Below are 16,781 nucleotides of genomic sequence, written 5' to 3'. Positions count from 1 at the left end.
GTGTGTTCGAAGAACCAAATTAGTCAGATCATGATTAGCACGATGATATCATCTTGGATGTCTCGTTTGATCTCAGATGTTTTAAGCAACGTACGAAGAACGGGCCCCAGTTGCTATGACAGCAAGTCCAGGATGAGCGTCGAAGACCCAAACAATCCAAGATCATGCCAAATCGCCAACAATCAAATCCAGCTAACTGAGTTCTTCGACGCTCATCCTGGACTTGCTGTCATAGCAACTGGGGCCCGTTCTTCGTACGTTGCTTGAAACATCCAAGATCAAATTATGAGACATCCAAGGTGATATCATCGGCCTAATCAGGATCTGACTAATTCGTTTCTTCGAACACACCTGCCAGTTATGATTAGTATAGCTGGATTGAGTTATCTGAGATAACTGCGCGTTCATGCGCTGGTTTAAAAGGGGATATGTATCGATAGTAGAAACATTGATCAGCAACGCTGCTATTGGCTGCTCACCATGGCCAAAGAGCGCGCACAGTTTTTCTCCGCAGCAGAGCAAGAGTTATTGAAGGTTATGCAGAATATGAAACCTTAATTAAAACGCCAGGGAACACCTCAAAGTGTGCAAAAGCCAGGAGAGAGGGCTGGCAAAAAGTAGCAGACAAATGAAATGCGTAAGTGTTCCATGTTATGGTTATATCACTTATTACAGTGTATATTCTTGTATTTTAATCATTTCATAATTGCTTAATGTCAGAGCCACCGACTAGAACATGGGAACAAGTAAAAGGGAAGTACAAGAATATTCTTCAAAATGGTAATCTTTTCTACTTCTACTGTTCTTTGTCTCTTTTACAAAAGAAAAGCACCGTTAAATGTGTTTGTCTGTTTATAACAGCAACCAAGAAAAAGGCTGAGCTGAAAAAAAACAAACAGGTGGTGGTCCTGCTCCCTCACATTATACCACATTATACCCCAGCAGTAGAGCTGGCCCTGGGGTTAAATGTGAACCGACCCATTGTGGAGGGCATCCCTGGGGGCAGCTCTTCCTCAGACCAACAGCCAGGAACCAGTAGCAGCAACACCTTCATTACTGGTAAATGAGCTTTAAATGATCTTGCTACACTGTAAAATATATCTTTTTTTTTTTGCCGCATTAAATTAATTTGGCCTATATAATCCAAATGGCTGGTACAGTAATTTCAGCTGTTAAATATTGAGTAGTGATCAATTGCTTTGACTTGTGAAGGTGAAAACTGCTGAACTTAATGTAAGAATATTTTGCCATGAGTTACTGATCACATTTGTTCATATAGTGTAGTTCATTGTAATGCCATTGTGTTTCCTCTTTTGTGCAGTTTTACATAATACACCAACACTTGTACCTGTTCCCAAGAAAGTAGTGGCTGAAATATGTGCAGTAAGTGGACTTTTTCTAACTTTACATCAAAAGGGAAGAAAGTGCAACACTTTGTAATGCCCATTTGTTTCCATTGCACAGGACAGTGAAGAAACCCTCTCAGATGACTGTCCTTTGGAGGAAGTACTTGTAAGTGCATAAATAACTTTACTTCATTTATAGTAACTTGTGTACATATTATTTCTGACTGCAATATGAGTTGCAGGAGGAAAGGCCTACTGCACAAAGTGATACAGAGGTGGGCAGTGTAGTAACCTACTTGTACTTTTTATTTTTGTTGCATGAGGCTTGTGTTGACAGTTCTTTTTTATTTTTTTAAATTCTTTTTATCCAAACATGGCACAGGGTGATATCCGTATATAAACGGAATCTACAACTGAAAATTTAGTATTTTGACCTGAAAAAACAGAAAAATGAAGGGGAGAAATAGAACTTGACACCTTAAAGAAGAAAAAACTGGCACTAGAGATTGAGTTGCTTCAAAAGGAACTTCAGAGTAAGTGCTAAATACACTATTTCACACAGAGTACTATTGCTGACCTTGGATAACAATATATCTTATTGCAGGCAAAAGATGACCATCATTGGCTTTTCTTGACAAAGAATAATTGAAATAAAACTCAAGGAACTAAGCATGTTGTCTTGTCTTCTATTCATTTAATGAAGGTTTTTGTTAAAAAAAAAAAAAAAAAAAAAATGGTGTTCCACAATTCTGTCCCGTGCAGCTCTGCCACTAGGTTGGTCCAAGTGCACTGGCTGGAGGTCATCATCAGGCTGCACCTCCACCACAGGGGTCCTCTCCTTTCTGATGGTGGCACTATTGTGGAGTATGGCACATGCAACAATAATGTCACAGGCCCTGTCAGGTGCAACCCTCAGACACTGAAATCTTTCCTTTAGTTGCCCAAAGGTCATTTCAATGCGTGCCCTTGTCCTGGCTAGAGCTGCATTGAAACGGGTTTGTGGTCCGGGGTTTGGGTCAGGGAATGGCGTCATGAAATACTGCCTGCAGGTATAGCCCCTGTCACCAAGCAGGATCCCGTCGTAAGCACCTGGAAAAATGCAGTTTTGTTAGGCTCAGAATAAATGTATGTAATACAGTGAGCTTGATATTAAATATTTCCTTACCACGTTCAAATAATGTGCATAAATGTGACTCTCTGAAAATCCTGGAGTCATGCACAGAACCAGGCCATTTTGCTTCAACATTTGTGATGTAGGACATGGAGTCGCACACCATCTAAGATATTTTTAATCAGTCAACTGCATACTTTTTGATTACATTACTTTTTGTATTATTTGATATATTCTGGACTCGCTTCTCCAAGGTAAATGGTGAATTGTTTGATGTCAGGCTGCATGCTCAGAAAGCGGCAGTGGATTGTGCAGCGTGAGACCACCTTCAGCGACAGGTTCTTGTCGTAAAAACGGACAAGACATGGCTGCGAAAGACTTCCCGTATCACCTCCGCTTATAAAGCCGGGATCTAATCCTGTTAACATGAAATAAGCCTGCTCCCGAGCAGGTTTAAGCTTGGGCACCTGTTGCTATGACAGCAAGTCCAGGATGAGCGTCGAAGAACCAAACAATCCAAGATCATGCCAAATCTCCAACAATCAAATCCAGCTAACTGAGTTAGCGACGTACGAAGAACGGGCCCCTGGGGCCTGTTTCAGAAAGGAGGTTCAACTGAGTTGACTTACCCTGAGATGGGAAACTCTGAGTTTTCGGTTACAGAACAGCGGAAATTAGTTAGTTCAATCAACTCTGAGTTGACTGACTCTGAGTTAAGCGCGTGCACCACCACTATAAAAAGCCATTATCAATGGAGTGCAGATATTATGAGTCACCATGGTAACAGCGCCAGACAAAAAGAGGTCTGCATATTTCTCACCAGCTTCTGCAAGCGTAAGAAGACATATTATTATTTTTTAAATATCGGCTGCAGCAGCGAAGGACAACTAGAGTTAGCTAGGGAGAAAATAGTTGCTCGAGTCAATGCGTATGTTTACATTTTAATTAGTTATACAGTGTTGGGTGTAATTAATTACCAAGTAATCTAAATACTGTAATTTAATTAAAGGGATTACTCTTAATTCTTCTGTAATTTGAAGTAAAATCTGATGTAATTGCATTAGACTATAGAACAATTCTGTATATTTAACATACATTTTTAAAAGGTATATTTTTTATGTAACCTTCTCCCTCTACACACTTTGGTCAATTCAAGAATAATCCATGCAATTGTATATTGTTTATTTGAAAGGATTAAAAGTGCAGTTTCTTGTCTCTCCTTGTATTGTTCAAGTGGTTGAGGTTGATATGGGATTTATTAATAAGTAGACCAATACTTTCTAAAGATAGTCATTATTACATTAATCTAATTACACGGTTGAAGATGTCATTTGTAGTTAGTAATTAATAACTATTTTAGAGTAACTTACCCAACTGTTATAATATCAGAGGTGAAACTGGAAGAACAGTATGTTATTCAACCTAATTTTAATTTTCATGGGTGCAATCCTGCAGGTATTAAAAGAACATGGCAGCAGCTGAAAATTAAATATAAGAACATAATTCAATCAGGTAAGGTTTGAGCATATCATTGGTGTAGGCTACCTGAATTTACAAATATTTGACATATTAAATAACTAAATAGCATCCCAGTGTCTAGCAGTGCAGCAGCATTTTTGGCTGGGGGAATTCCTGGAGGGACTTCAGAGCCAGTCACTCCCGAAGATCCAAGGGCCTTCATAAAATGTAAGAGGTTTACAAATGTGTTATTTTTTATATAGGCTATTTTTGATATTTCCATTTATTTTACTTTTTGTTGGTCCCAACAGATTCCGATGGTAATATCTGTCTTTTGGAGCCTCCTGTCCCAACAAAACCTGCAGGCAGTTGTAAGTAGCCTACTCAATACACCAGAAATTATGACAAATAGTGTTATAAAGTGTACTCATCTTCACAGGACGATGGGGATAATGTTATGTGTCACATCAAACAATCTACACATTCAGATTTTTTCACATTTTTATGTGGAGTAGAATCTAAGTTTAAAGCTAAGTATAAATGGGTAGTCTTATCTCTCCCCCCGCCCCCAAAGTGGAAGAACAGCAGGAGGACGGTCCATCAACTTCTGTTGCACAGATGAACAGAGTTCAGTGATTTTCAGTAAATGCCACAGTTTAATTCTGTAGAATTTGTTTAGAACTACATTATGTAACTCTAATCTACTACTGTATATTCAGTTGCCAGTTAAGGAGTTAATAGACTTCATCTTATTTAAAAAATTGAAAAAAACCCAGTAAAAATAGCAATATTGTATTTATTAATTAAAGATTAATTTTATTAATAAAAATGTACTGAAAGAATGAATGAGGTGTTTAAACACCACTTCCTCTTTAAAAAAGGGGAGGAGACCGAAAGAAACTCTGGGTTTACCGAAGAAAACCTGCTCCCGGCCAGGTTAGGTTCACAGAGTAAGCTGCACTGTCTGTACTTTCTTCTGCACTGCAGCTCCTGTCACCAAGACTAATTCCTTGTGTGTGTAAACAACATACTTGGCAAATAAAGCTAATTTTGATTCTGAATCTGATATGGAGACCCGATTTCGAGGGAGGACCCGAAATGTCATGACAACGGAATCACTGGAACAGCTGACAGAAAAATGCGAGAGGAAATTGCAGAGCAGATTGTTTATTTTTCACATTCTTTCTTTAAGATATCGCCCTAAATAAGTATAGGAGGTTTCAAAAGGCATTTCTGTCCAAACAGCAAACATGGTCTCAAATCCAAAGAATTAAACAGTTCCTCACATCCATTCAACTTAGTTGAAACACCTCTGGTGCATCTTTTTTTTAATTTTTTTTTTTATTTTTTTTTATTTTTATAATTACTGATTGATAGAGATATTGTGAAACGCATGACATTCTTCAACATAGGTGAACATTGATGCTCCATGAATATTGAAAGGAACGTTTTCTTGCTCTCTTATGACATCATGTGGCCAAAAGTGTACCTGCAATGTTCTCAAGTAAATTCTCAAAAAACTAAATATAGGCTACTTTCTTTTCTTTTAAAGACATAAATACAGTTCCAGAAAACAAGTATGTGAACCCAGATGCTTTGGCATGAGCTCAAGATTCACACCAGACATCCTAAGAATATTGATTAAATGAAACCGCTTTGTAAAGAGAAAATAACATTGTGCATTTATAAGCAATGCTTACAGGCAGTATTTGGTGGTGATAACTGCTGCATTCTGCATCATGAGTGTTTATACCACTGCTATCTGTTTAAGCAGAACATGTTTCTCTATGTTCAAATAAAATATTATGACAAATGCAGAAATGCATAATCCAAGGGTTCACATAGGCTACTTCTTCCTAACTGTCATGTTCTCAAATACTTCACAAACTGCAGTTTGATTATTTTTTGCAGTCCTTTTCATTGAGCAGTTGGTTGGCACACACAGCTCTCTGCTCTGATATCCTTTAGCTCCTTTATAATAATGTCCGCAGTGTCACTGTTGTACATCACGATGAGAGATGACAGTCCTTGTGGAGTGCAGTTTGATCTATAAAATATATGAAGACAGTTTTAAGGTCATACCTGTGTTTTCAAAACTTAGACTCACAATTGTCATGCATAACTATAAAAAGCTGCATAGGAGACTGAATGTAGGCTACCTTTGAAGTAAATCATTTTCTCTGTGGCGTTTTCTTTGTCTCTGAACAGGCATGGGTGACGCAGACATTTCTTTCAAACAGATACCTCTAAAAAGGCAACAAACGGAAGGACATAATTATTACGTTCTTTCTATCACATATAATGAATACATAATGCAATAAAAAAATATTATGCTCAACATCAGGGCTGTATCCAAACCAGTGTTGAGGAACTTGGGAAGCTACTATGAAAGTGTTTGATACAAACCTGAAATAGTTAAACAAGCATTTTTAAACATTAACACTAACAGTCGACAGATTATACAGAGATTTGATTCGGTGAATCGTATTTTAGGCCTAAATGAACCGATTGATTCAGAGAATCTGATTCATTAGAACGAACGAATTGGACTTTCCCACAAGTTACATTTACGACCAACTGATTTACTAGGAATAATCAGACTTTCCGGGCTACATATGTATTGTTTAGAATCAGCTGTCTGACCAGAAAGAACCGGACTGTCCTTCGGACCTTTTAGGTGAGCGTTTAAATATTCTCTCAGCTAAACAGCAATGTAGGCTAACGTTAGCGTTTGGCCGGACTACATTGCTACTTGTTTAAAGGAGTCGCTCGTTAATGCTTTTACTTTTAAAACAGATGAACTACTTTATGGTGAAATAATATTTTCAGCAATTTATGTAACGTTAGTTATTTACATTTGAACGAAAATGTATTAGGCTATAGTATTAGTACATTTATATTAGCCTAGGCCTAAATGCAATTAGTTGAACTCATTTTTTTTTACCCACTTAAGCAGGACTTAAAGGGATAGTTCACCCAAAAAATAAAATTCTGTCAACATTTACTCACCCTCATGTAACGTTAGTTCCAAACACATTTAGACTTTTGTTAATCTTTGAAACACAGATGAAGATATTTTTAATGAAATCTGAGTGATTTATGTCCCTCCATTGACAGCTATAAGCAGCTAACGTTACCACTTTAACGCTTCAAAAAGTTCATAAAGAGATCATAAAACGGTTTAGTCCAAATTTTCTGAAGAGACACGATCACTTTAATTATATGATGAACAGTTTTAATTTAGGCTTTTATTCACATATAAACATTCATCAACGTGCACATCAGATATGCGAGAACCAATGCGGTTCATTCTCATGTTAAGCAGCACATTTGAACTTTGCAAAAACAATGAGGTTTGTTCCCACTATGCAAGCAGTTTCGGTTGAGCTTCTGTTTATATCCGCTGATCAATGTTTAATAAAAGCCTATTCAATCTGTTCATCATTTAAGTGATCGTGTCTCGTCAGACAATTTGGATTAAACCGCTCAATTCATATGGATTAGTTTTACAATCCCTTTATGAACTTTTTACAAAGTGGTAGTTGCGTGGATTGTCAATGGAGGGACAGAAATCTCTCAGATTTAATTAAAATATTAATTTGCGTTTCGAAGATGATCTAAAGTTTCACGGATCTGAAACGACATGAGGGTGAGTAATTGTACCTTTTTTTTTTTTTTTTTTTTTGTGTGTGAACTAACCCTTTAAGTAAATTTTATAATTCTACTGTCTTTGAAATGTGCACTGCTGAACGTAGGCTACTGACAAGCATTTATGGCAAACTAAAATATACTTTAATGTCATTTCTATTTAAACTTTTATATTTAAAAATATTTGTAATGATGAAGTTCCTATTTAATTTAAAATATATCAACTTTAAACGTAATATCGGATAACACTACAGATAAAATGATGACCAATTACTTTTCATGTGCTTTAGTATATTAGTCAACACATTAAAATAAGTGTAGGCTACATATTTGAAGCATGTTAAAAGATTAAAACATCATGACTTAAAATGTACTTTAAAGGGATACTCCACTTTAAAATGAAAATTCTGTCATCATATACTCACCCTCATGTTGTTTCAATCCTTTATGAGTTTCTTTCTTCTGCTGAACAGAAAGGAAGATATTTAGAAGAATGTCAGTAACCAGACAGTTTCTGGTCTCATTGACTTCCATAGTAGGAAAAATATACTATGGAAGTCAATGAGACCAGAAACTGTCTGGTTACTGATATTCTTCTAAATATCTTCCTTTCTGTTCAGCAGAAGAAAGAAATTCATACAAGTCTTTAACACTTAAGTGGCCTTTTATTTCATTTATTATTTTATCTGCAAATACAATATAATATATATATTTAAAAAAAAAAAAACCTTTAATATTTAAAGTACACTACTAGTGCACATTCAATACGATTAGGTGTATTTTTTACAAGGGAAATCGCACACTATCAATATTTAGTTAGTATTAATCAATGTGTGTTTTGAATAGCACATTCTTAAACTTTTACAAATTGTCAAGCCCCTTTATTCATCTAGTGATATATTACACACAGACAGGCTCATACCTACAAATACTTATGTTGAAACTGGATGGCTGCAGTATCCATTGACTCAACTTGCTCGTATGAAGGTTGACATGATGTACATACAGCTTGCATGCAGCTACATGTCTCCCATGTCTCAAATGTATTTGCTGTCTCTCATATTCTGAGCTGACCATGCAGCTCTGCCTGTGTTCTGAGCTCACTCCTGAAGCCCTCTGCTTTAGCTCCATTGATTTGCTCCTGTAGACCACTAAAAGCGGCTGGCGAAGAGAGCTGCCATTCAAGCAGTAGAGGCTCTGTGTCAGGGCTTCGTGGAGAACCAGGCTGCCGCTCTCATCCCCAAAGCGAAGCTGGAAGCCCAGGATATCTGAGTGGCTTGGTGGCTGGGTTATTGCAGCTGTCACGTCAAAAACGTCATAGCCTGTCGGAGGAACCCGGTCCAGACTCAATAAGTGCTCCACAAGAGGGCCACTAATGCTCAGGTTATCTCTTCCTGGTGAAAGACTATGAACTGTGACCGTCACACTAAGCGGCTTGTGATGAAGAGTCTTCCTCAGCAGGACCAGCTCTGCAACCCTCATGAAGGGACTCAGCTGGGACATGTTGAACCAGATCCATCCTGGAGTGCCGTACTTTGAATCTTGTTTGAAAAAGAACATCTTTTAAGGGTCTTTGGGGTGAAAATTAAGCAGAATTCATTTTATACCTTTTTTTATAATATTTATTTAGTTGTATTTATATAACTTCAAAGGTTATCAAATCTTTTTATGCATCAACATCTCTTCAGAGAAGTGTAAAAAATACAACTACAGTGAAAAAAATTGTAACATCCCCCTTGCAGTCAATAATTTGATCCCTTAAAACAATTTTTTGATAATCACAATGACATATTCAAACATTGTTTCCTTTGACAATCATTTCTTAATGCCTTAAATGTTATTCTATATGCTTCATTTAGTAGCATCTATAAGACCTTATGTAGCTCCGCCCCTTTTCTGGCATGCGCTTGTTTGTATTTCCACAGCCTTTAGTTTTTACCACTCATTTTAAAATCTTCCCGGTCTACTGGCATTTGTTATGACATCCGCTTCAAAGATTATTATGCTCTTGATAACTTTCGTCAACTCTACAATAAGTAAATCAACTTCACCAGCTTATTACTCTTCGACAGCTATGCCATAGAAATATACAGAGCTACCGCAAAAATGGAATTTCAAAGACAAAATTCTAAAGATGGCTATGCGCTTGTTTCTCTGGCTCATAAGAGGAGGTTTATATGTGGATCATTAATATGCAAATTAGTCCCCGCCTCCACTCACCAGCTCGGATTACCTTAACCCGAAAAAAATGTGTACAGACACATCAATGAAAACAACTATAGCACTCATTATGTGAAGGGAATTGTTTTTAGATCTTGACCAAAAATGTATGCATCTTTGATGGAAATAACATCAACATTTATTTCAATCAAGAGATGCATTAATTTTTGGTCAAGATCTTGTATTGACAATGCAAGAGTCCAGCACTCTGTAAAGTCTCCTCAGCACATCCCAAAGACTTTCAATGAATTTAAGGTCTGGACTCAGAGGTGCCAATTCATGTGTGAAAATTATTCTTCATGCTCCTCCCAACCATTCTTTCACAATTTGAGCCTGTTAAATCTTAACATTGTCATCCTGGAATGTGGCCATGATGTGTCTTCCTACATGGTTTTAATTTTAATATTTAATTTAATATTTAAATTGTTTACTTCGAATAAAAATATATACTTACCTTCAATGCTCCGGAAACTCTGTACAAGAGTTCCATCTGCCCCACTCGGGTCTCTTTCCTGTGTGTCCAAGGACTGGTAAACGTGCTTCATGTAGGGGTGTGGCTTTGCTTGCTGAGGTGCCGACAGTTTATTTATGTGCAGCATCTCCAAAATAGCTTTGCTCAGGTCTCTATCCTCCGGTTCCTCCCCCTCATCTTCCATGAACACCAAACTGCGAATCCCTTCTAGTCCTAAAAGACCAATTAGGAAGCATAAAAACGATGCGGAAAACCTCATTCTGCAAAAAAAAAAAGAGCTGCCAGATTCACAGTAGAAAGCCGAACCCTGATTCTCCGACACAGCTCAGTCAGGGGAACAGTGTGGACAACAGAAACTCGCTCACTCATTAGAGGGTGGGATTCAAAGCCCATGAAACCAACAGCCAAACACTGAAAAAAGCAATTACCGCTTTCCCACAGAAAACCCAGGAATGTCACACTCCATTTGACAGGCATTGTGCTCTCAGTTTTCGTGGAAGTGCCGCAAAGTGAACAGGCTTGTTTTGGTTTTGAGGCTTCAGTTCCTTTCACTTGAATCAAGGGCTCTTTTCAACTAGTTGCTATTTCTCAATGTAAGCGGATAGTGCTCGTCTAATCCATGTTCATTAACCTTTGCGTTCTTGGCACAAACAAAGTATCAAGTGCAAGCTCTTCATTATAACCTTGAGATTCATTTTGAAAGTTGTGGGTAATGATTTAGCAATAGACGTCATTATTGCTTATTTTCATGTCTGGTATTTTTAAAAACACATGGATGGATTACAATTTAATTATTAGCAGAAAATAGAATATGAATTTAGACTGACTGATAACTTTGATTGACCTCAAAATTATTTTTGACAGCAAGTTTCTGGTACAAATGGCACCATTTTCTGAGATTCCTGAGAATGATCTTAAAAAACTGTAGACAATTTGATAATATCCTGGCTGCAATATTGATGCTATTGATGCTTACAACAAGAACAAATATCTGTCGGATTTTATCTTAAGTAATTTTACCTCTCAAGTAAATGTATTGATTTAAGAATTTTTAGACCTTTGTAATGGAAAACAACACAAAAATGAGGAAAGTCCTTTTTTGCATTGCAAGATTTAAATCTAGACTCTGCTAGGCTCCATAATATTAGATCGGAAGTGGAAATACTGTATACAACTGAAGTGACTTCAATATCATGCTGTTTGAATTTTACTTATTTATACACTGTTTATATAAAAAAGAATCACATTTCTTGACTTTGTAAACATGCTATTGAGGTTCTCCTCTTGAAATGGTTGACTTTTCCCACAAACTTCAATTAATCTGTTTTATGAGAAGAGATTTAGGAGATTAGTTTAGTTCTTATGTATTCAAAACTGTGCAGTCATGGTAACTTGACTGAAAGGAAACTAAGAAAGAGCAGAAGAAGTGTTTGTTGACTCTTTCCTGACTCACTTAGGCAATATCCACAGATTAATGGCGTTGGGAAAATTTGAAAACTTGAGTATTATTTTAAAATGATTACATTTCTTTCTAACCCTTTGACTCCATAATCCTCCTCATAGAATTTAGTTGCTATACATCCAGATGTAATTGATGTAGTTTAACACTAAGTGAGTGTTATACAACTGAAAGCAGATAGTCGTCTACTTATCATCAGCATATAAGGGGACCTGGACTCACTTACTTCTTGAAACAATTTCTAACACCTCAGGAAGAGAAAAGATAATCGTACATGTATGTGAAGTCTGTGAGGAGGTCTGGTTAAACAGCTTACCTCTGTTCTGTCTATTTAGTCTTCAGAGCTATTATGCTATTCAGAGCTACAGTAACTGCTGCAAGCTATTGTGAACACACAGAGAAAGAATGTTTTAGTAAAAGATCCATGAGAATACCCTTAGATGAGAGATTAACAGGGATTGCAAGGTCAATGGTCACAGTGCAGACGACTCTGATGGTTATTGTGTGACAATGTCATTTGGACATTGTTCTACTATATTAGTCTTGCTGTATCTTGATGTTAATAAATAACCAAATGCAGTGGGACCCAAAATTATCAGGATTCGTGAGACTCTAAAATCATCTAAAAGGATTTTTGGTTACTCATTATTTTAAGGTGTCTTTGTTACACTGTAATTGCACATTATTTAAGTACTGAGTAATATGAAGTAACTATGCTCTTACTATTGGGTTAAGGTTATAGATTAGCGTTTGCTTTAGGGTTAGTTGCATGTAGTTATGCTTAATTTTTAGGTATTACTATAGTAACTAACAAGAACACTGTAAAATAAAGTGTTACCACGTTTTATGATAAGTTTTCTAATTAATTAGTATTTTTAACAGCAAAAATCTGAAAGGTGTTTAAAATAGAATAAATACAAATACAAATAAATACAAATTTAATGCAACTATTGTTTTGCACTTTTTGTGTCTTATGCAAATATACTTTACACTTCAGCACAATGGACTTCAACATATGGACATCCTCCTTGTACATAGATCATTTACATATATTCTTTTTTTCTTCTTTTTTTTTAAATTTAATGCACAATGAGGGGTGATTAGACAACATAATCCACTACCTTTGTGTATTTGACAAACAAAAACTTGTTTCACGTTACCTAAAATATAGTTTTTCTTTGTGTTATTTTGAAGTTTGTCCCATATTATTTGCCAGCTACCCATTTAGAGACACTTAGAAACTGATTTCACAGATCTTTGTGAACAAACATGCTATGTTTTCAGTGGCGTCATCTAGACACCCTTTGATGGAAGATCTCCTCGATCTGTCATTATCTAATGGTGTGGTGCGGTCGGAGCGTAGATTGCTTTTCTTTGATCTCTGTCTGTTTGTGTTTGCCTCTCTTTTCTGATGGCCTCTGCATTTTTTGCTCTCTTCATACCCAGCCTCACTCCTCCCTAAAAGCCTCCGGAGCAGGACTATCCCACCTCCCTCCTCCGAGTTTCCACAGAACACCCTCCTCCTCCTCCTCTACTTCTTCCATCTCTTCGCAGGGGTGAGGATTGCCATCGGGACTCTTGTCAATTAGACCGTTGCTGTGAAAGCGTTGGAGTGAAAAGGAGAAGATAAACAGTTGTGGAGTTATAAGTGCTATGGTTTCAGGTAAGAACTTGTCTGTAAATGTGCTCTGTGTGTGTTTGTTTTGTGTATGTATGTGCAACGATGCCACTAAATAACATTTAGATCAACTAAAGAACAGATTGAAGATAAGAAATGAAAGGTGTAAATTGAGTACCCGGGCGGTCACACTTTATGTTAGGTGTCTTTACTTAAATTATATTGTTAGGTACATTGTACTTATTGTGTTCGTGTTGTATTGCAAAACACTTGTGCTGCTATTGAGGGGGGATATGGGTAAGGTTTAGTGGTATTGGTATGTTTATGGGGTAAACAAAGGGTCAACAGTAATTACAGAAATGAATGCAGGTATTTTTTTTAAAAATAGGTACAATATAAAACCATGTATACAATAAGTGCATTGTATCAAATGATTAACTTAAATGTTAGTACATAGATAGTAGTTAAAGATACTTAATATAAAGTGGCACCGAATATCCGAATATAACTTTTATCAAATGAGAAATGTTAAAAATAATGGGAAAATGTACATTATTTTAAATCATCTACCCCAACTAATGTTCTCACTGTGAAATCCGTGAAATGATTTCTAAACTTTTGGCAAACCCACTGAGACCTTCTATTTGTTTTCCATATGAGGCCATATGTGAATTTGTATAATTTCTTAATAATGTCCTGTTTATGAACTAGTGTTGTTTGGCTGAGAAGGATGTAACTCTTTTAAGTCATAAGAGGAATGGCTCTCAGGGTATAGTCTTCATCCAGGTGAAAGTCAGGTGGAAAGCATGTCACTTAAAACAGCTTTCTCATCTCTGTCCACCTTATGATAGTGCACCTTTATTAATCTTTCTTTAAGCTTACGCTCTTAAAATAAAGAGGGTTTTTGCAACAATGCCATAGAAGAACCATTTTTGTCTCCCCAAAGAACCTTACAGTGGTCAGTTCTTTAAGGAACTGTTTTTTTCTTAGTGTGAAGAACATTTCTAAAGAAACTTTTTTGTTGTTGTTGTTGCTGTAAAGAACCTTTTGTGCATTTTAAAGGTTCAATGGATGTTAAAGGTTCTTCATGAAACCATCAACACCAATAAATAACCTTTTATTTTTAGGAGTGTAGAATAACAATCCCCCCCGACTGATAACCATACTCCCTTTTGTTTCATCTGGGAGTCTTCAGCTCTTGCAAACACTGAGAACGGTCATGCTGGTATGCTGCCAAATGGGGGCCAAAGCTGTTTAGAGAGCGAAGGCCTCCCCCTTTCCCTCTGCTCATCTTTGCTTTGGAAATAGTTGGCTGCTCGTTACCCTGTCATTAGCGAGATGAGAAGCAGTGCACAGCGCTGTGAGGAAAGGCAGCCGATTTCTGCTGGCTCCAGCCAGTGTCTCCAGTCAGTCCCAGCTGTACAGAATGCCCACTTCCTCAGAGAGGAACGCACTTTTCCCCCCCGTGTGACCCAGAAATTGTAGCTCTAATAGGACCATTGGAAGGAAATGATAGTTTACCTTACCTAACCTTTTAAGAAGGACAGTTAGTAACCCTTTGTTGTTTGCTTAAAGTAAGATACAATTACATGAGAAGCAAAATTGCATGAGATATTAAAGATTTTTTTCACAGAATGTATATTGAATATATTTAATGTTGATTTTTCTGACCCAATTTGTAATTTTCTTAAAGTAGCATAAATCTAGAAAAAGTTTATACTTTTTAAAGTTTATATTTAAAAACTATAACGTTTTACAGTATACACTGTAAAAACTCTTTTTTTTAAATTGTCGAAGTTGTAAATAAAACAAGTTAGTATGTTTTACAAGAAAATACTATTTCAGTTTTTCTACTTTAAAATGTCACTTTAATTCAGTGTGTTACTTGCCATTTGTGGAATTGTGTTTGTGTAATTTACTAGCAGTGAACAATGATGATGATTATATTTATATATATCTCATTTAAGACATATTCTCTCAATTAATAATTCATATTTTCTTAATATCTTGTGCAGTTTTGCTTCTCAGGTAAATTTATGTTATTTGAAGATTAATGATTACATTTTTTAATAAATATGTTTTTGTTTTTTGCTGCATTGTTGAGGTAGTAAAGCCAGTAACGCTGTGTAACCTTTATTTAACTCAGTATTATATTGCTTAATAACTTTATGTAGCTGAAAGACAGATACATGGTCATTTGCACATTTTTGAACGGCACATTTTTTCATTGCTCATATTGTTTTTCACACTTGGTCTCGGCACGTTTTGATGACAGGAAAACTGCCCCCACATGTTTGAATGGAAGCAGAGAGAAGTTTAGAAAGAGTGCAGAGGGGTCCGGGCCACCCACCCAGCCTGCCTTGGGCTTTCCTGACTGGAGCCTCATAATCACTGCTATATCTACATCAAAACATTAGTACGTGAATACTGGCTAAACTTGAAGATATCTTCCCATTCCTCCAGGCCTCATCATAATGAACAAACAAATGTTACTAAAGTAATATCCAATCAGTACAAATAAACCTCTGTGAAACGCTCTCATAACATCCACATACTTGAGCTATTTCAATCAGCTGGCTTTATTTGAATCCTGATTGCTTGTGGCTGGTAGGGTTTTTGTGCATAATGGCCTGCAACTTTTGTGGTTTTAAATATCACTATTTAAAAAAAAAAAATTAGATTACTGGCAACTCTTGTTTCTTATTATTAAAATGTAATGGCTTACTTGTTTGGAATTATATATGTTTGTTATATGAGAATGAGAAATCTTTTTCTGTATGCGAACAATATCTTCTAGTACCCACATAGCACTGTTTGTGAACTCATGGCTTGTCGGCTGGTTGAATAGCCACTGTGTTTGTGAGATGTTTGCATCTCATATTCCACATCTGAATCCAGCAGCTGTTCTGGGGAAATGCTGGTGGGATTGTTAAGGTGTCAGCCTACCTGAGAGCAAGATAAGAGTTCAAAACATTTCATTGGACTTCCCCTTCATTTGTTCTCAAATCTGTCTTTGTCTCTTAAATGCATTTTTTTTGCTGGAACCTTTCCTAGTCAAGCCTCATTACAATTTGGTGTTTACCTGAACCCATGAAGGATCCCTTCAACACTTGTCTGTTGAACTTGCTCCAAACCTACAGAGAACATCCCAAACAGGGGTGAACCATATAATCACAGACTGTACAGCATGTACAATCATGCCCTGAGAACAACGTTAACAGTTTCTAAACTGTGAGATCACACAAGAGAGTTGGGAATGCACTGTCTGTTTGATGTGGTGCGCACAAAAACGTCTGAAAGTGACTCAGAGGCACTTAACAGACTTTAAGCCATTAATCAGAGGGCAGAAACTTTTATTTATTTTTTGCAAGAAAAAGTAGTTAATCTAGTAAGGTTTTAAATGTTGGTTCCCTTGTGAAAAAGAGTAATGATATACTTTAATAGAATAC

The 16,781-nt window shown here is 36.6% G+C and overlaps 2 protein-coding genes across 5 annotated transcripts in view; one reads left to right on the top strand and one right to left on the bottom strand.

Annotated features, from left to right (window-relative positions):
* Positions 1-5,066: 5,066 nt before the first annotated feature.
* Positions 5,067-12,126, bottom strand: LOC309492720 (uncharacterized protein). 4 transcript variants are annotated; one of them, XM_082161729.1, is made up of 5 exons: positions 12,031-12,126; positions 10,238-10,468; positions 8,486-9,104; positions 6,075-6,161; positions 5,067-5,962 (listed from the first exon to the last, which is right to left on the bottom strand). In XM_082161729.1, exons 2-5 carry the CDS (start codon positions 10,437-10,439, stop codon positions 5,833-5,835), a joined length of 1,038 nt encoding a protein of 345 aa, XP_082017855.1. In that variant the 5' UTR covers positions 10,440-10,468; positions 12,031-12,126; the 3' UTR covers positions 5,067-5,832. The 4 variants fall into 4 exon arrangements, 3 of the variants coding, with proteins under 3 accessions (XP_082017855.1, XP_082017853.1, XP_082017854.1); XM_082161727.1 differs by lacking the exon at positions 12,031-12,126 and adding an exon at positions 10,684-11,657; XR_014203669.1 differs by lacking the exon at positions 12,031-12,126 and adding an exon at positions 10,684-11,675 and having other exon boundaries at positions 5,938-5,962; positions 8,490-9,104.
* Positions 6,266-16,781, top strand: part of frem1a (Fras1 related extracellular matrix 1a) — a 41,106-nt gene continuing 30,590 nt past the window's right edge. Inside the window, exons 1-2 of the mRNA XM_082161749.1 lie at positions 6,266-6,592; positions 13,161-13,377. The gene's annotated coding sequence lies outside the window, so the exon portion shown is untranslated. The remainder of the gene's footprint in view (positions 6,593-13,160; positions 13,378-16,781) is intronic.

This window comes from Leuciscus leuciscus (genome assembly GCF_965113295.1).
Source record: "Leuciscus leuciscus genome assembly, chromosome: 2".
In the NCBI taxonomy this organism is placed as follows: Eukaryota; Metazoa; Chordata; class Actinopteri; order Cypriniformes; family Leuciscidae; genus Leuciscus; species Leuciscus leuciscus.
Note: the sequence above shows the minus strand (reverse complement) of the source record. Positions and strands in the feature narration are given on the sequence as shown.